The sequence below is a fragment of the Sinocyclocheilus rhinocerous genome, unplaced genomic scaffold (assembly GCF_001515625.1).
Source record: "Sinocyclocheilus rhinocerous isolate Xijiao unplaced genomic scaffold, SAMN03320098_v1.1 scaffold795, whole genome shotgun sequence".
NCBI lineage: Eukaryota > Metazoa > Chordata > Actinopteri > Cypriniformes > Cyprinidae > Sinocyclocheilus > Sinocyclocheilus rhinocerous.
Window position 1 is genome coordinate 329,449 of NW_015630361.1, and position 3,253 is coordinate 332,701.

Below are 3,253 nucleotides of genomic sequence, written 5' to 3' on the forward strand. Positions count from 1 at the left end.
CTGTTGGTTACAGTGTTTACTTCCTTTTTAATTATATTTTTATTAAATATTTATTTATTTGTAAAAAATACTTTGTCATCTAAAGTATAAGTATGTTTATTTTACACGTTTATTTTTTAATCCATTGTCAAATGATTTCAAATTTCTTAAATATTAATTCAAATTAAAAACAAATTATATCTGCTTTATATCGGTTATGAGTCCCCCTGCTTTCCAAGATATCGGCATCGGCTGTCAAAAAAACAATATCGGTCGACCACTAGTTTAAACAGGTTTAGGGGGCGGGACTATTAGATGTTCATCCAATGGCAGATAGAGGGAGTACTTGGGAGACCTGTTTGAAAACAGTCATTTTCACAATTCAGATGATAGAAATTGTGCTTTTCATATTTAAAGATTAAAAAGAAAGATACTACTACTGTCTACTAGATACGACAGAACTAGATACTACTACTTTATTGCTTTTATTATCTTGTATGAGTTATGATAAATACTTTTTGTATTCTGCTATACCCTTAGAAAATAACTTTGCATTTAAATACTTCCACATCTATCGCCTTGTTTTGGCCTTTGTTTTGGCCGCAGAAGCATGGTAGCGGGCTTTGTCTTGAACGCACTTCATTCCACGAAACGTCTATTCCTTCTTCTTGTTTAGCCTATTTAGGCCTAGGTAGATTATTGACCAACAAAAAATATATTAAAATTAAGATACAAATTATACCAAACGAAACTCATTCCAAAAAAGGGATTCTACAAACAAAAACGTATGAAGTGGTCAAAAAATTATGTCTGACCCACTTCGTTTCTTCCAGCGTACTGCCGTCCGATTTACCACGCCATTATGACGTTTACAATTTTCTTTCTTAATTAACAAATTGAACTAAACAAAACACAAACAAATAATATTTAAACATAAATAATATAAAATAAAAATACACTTTCTTAAATGACTACAACATGCTTTTAAATTATTTTATCGGCAAATCGGTTTAGAAAATGACGACACCGATAACCATAAAACTTAATATCGGCGCCGATAATCGGCCAGGCCAATACTCGGTCGACCCCCATTAGATATATCTGATATATGTGATTGTAATATTTGAGGCACATACGGGAAGACCGGAGGCTCGAAGGCGGTTTTGATCACTCCAGCGTAGACGGCGAGGATCGAGCAGATGACACAGGCAAGGAAGACGAGCGCCAGCTTGTTCACGTACTTCACTCCTACAAACACCACAATGGCCATGAAGCTGAGCACCAGCGTGCCGTAAACACGCATGTTGTTCAGCATGGCGGCCTCGGCCTCGGCTCCCTCCAGACCCTCCATCTTAAAAATAGCCGCTTGTGGTACGATGTACACCTGAGATAGGAGGAGAAAATAAGGTGGAAGGAGGAAAAATGAATTTAAAAGATAAAAGGGAATCAAAAATAACAAAAATAATTAGGTCTGCCAATCAATATTCTGTGATAAAATAATTTTCCTCAGACTTTATGGACTTAATCTTTCATGTTTAGGGATGCCGTTGACCTGCTGTCCTCATTATTTCACTTTTTGCTTGTTAAACTGCATCTCTGATAATAAATTACTCATAAAAATATATGTCAAATTAAATATTGTGTAATTTTAGCTAAAACCTTCTGAAGCCATATGCCTTCTGCCATTATAAATGTATTACATTATAAATATATACTGTAACTGTGCTTTTCTGACAAAAACTGGTTCAGATCATCATTTCAATCCAAACAATAACCAAATGGACAAATAGACTATAACAAACTTGCTTGTGGAGACTTAAAAGGTTATTGTTTTATTTTATATTTATTTTTTACGTTATATACTTGTTTATAACAGAATCTGAACAGTCAAATATAATACAGAAACAAGATTGGGGAGGGTTAAAGGTCAGAATACCAGAAAAAGTGTGTACAAATGATAAAAACAAACCTCATCAAACAAACAAGATGAATCTAAAAATAAGTATAAAACTACAAAAAGAGCCAAAGAATAGTAAACAGACAAAGAGGGACAAAATAATGAGAGATGAGTGAGATTCACAATGACACAGGCGGTAAAACAGACAAGCGTGAGTTCAGTTCTGCAAGCGCTAATTGAACTAGTCAAGCGTGGAATTAATACTGCAAATGGACTGCCATTAGTTCTTATTAGAGACCTTACCTAAATTATAATCAATGCCATAAACTTTTGGGTGCATATGCTCCGTTTCACCGCTCTAAGCACAATACATTGCATCGTTCATTAAACTGTTTCATATTTCCCCCCTTATAAGAAGGATAAAAGTGAGAAATTACTGGGAATTTTATGCAATCTGTCAAGATTATGTCTGGGTCATAATTCACCCCAAAAAAGAAATATGTTATATTGTTATATTCCACTTTAGAAAAAAAGCATCTCATCTCATCTAAATGGTCTCTAAATGAAAATATGCTTAACCCTCTATGGTATGCATTATGTTCTAACCATGAAATATTTTAATGTTTTTATTACATGAAATAGCTTCAATTATACAAATCAAAACAGATTAAAATTTCTTTGTATTTAGGAAAACCACAATGGAAAATGGCCAAAAAAGTAGTTTTTTTTTATTAAATTATGATTTTCTTTTCAATTTAAATGCACATTTCTTTTAAAAATTGATGCATCTAGTCTTAATTCCCATCAAAATCTGCCATACACACACACACACACACACACACACACACACTCATTGTTACGGTCACTGAAGGATAACTCATTGAGATAACTCATCCTCATTGTCATCACATGGAAGAGCCCTTTCCTTGAAATATAGCTGTATTCATTTTCTGAAAAGAATAAATAATTTTCTTATTCATACATAAATACAACTATACTATAATAAACACTTCAAATATATAAAAAAATTGCAATCATATTATTGATGTTACTATCTATAAAAAATCCCAATGGGGAAATACATGACTTCAATTCCACTGTGGTACAGCGTTGCCGTATGGCAACATACCTATTTTCCCGTATGTACAGTGTTGAAATGTTCTCAATTTACAGTAAAACTATGTTAGAAAGTGTTGATTTGTGAAAACAAAAAAAATCTGTTCCAAAAAATGTAGCAAAAATATAATTTATGAAAAATATATTTTTTCCCCAGGACATTTTCATATGACCAAGATATTTTTTCAGAAGTTTTACCCATTTTATGCCATTAAATAAACACTGTATAATATTAAATAAAAAATCTGTATGCCATATAAA

General features: G+C 32.5%; 1 protein-coding gene across 1 annotated transcript in view; it reads right to left on the reverse strand.

Moving 5' to 3' along the window:
* Window positions 1–3,253, reverse strand: part of LOC107740262 (solute carrier family 12 member 5-like) — a 167,184-nt gene that overhangs the window by 21,509 nt on the left and 142,422 nt on the right. The window contains exon 10 of the mRNA XM_016552631.1: window positions 1,116–1,363. Coding sequence (XP_016408117.1) covers window positions 1,116–1,363 — 248 coding nt within the window. The remainder of the gene's footprint in view (window positions 1–1,115; window positions 1,364–3,253) is intronic.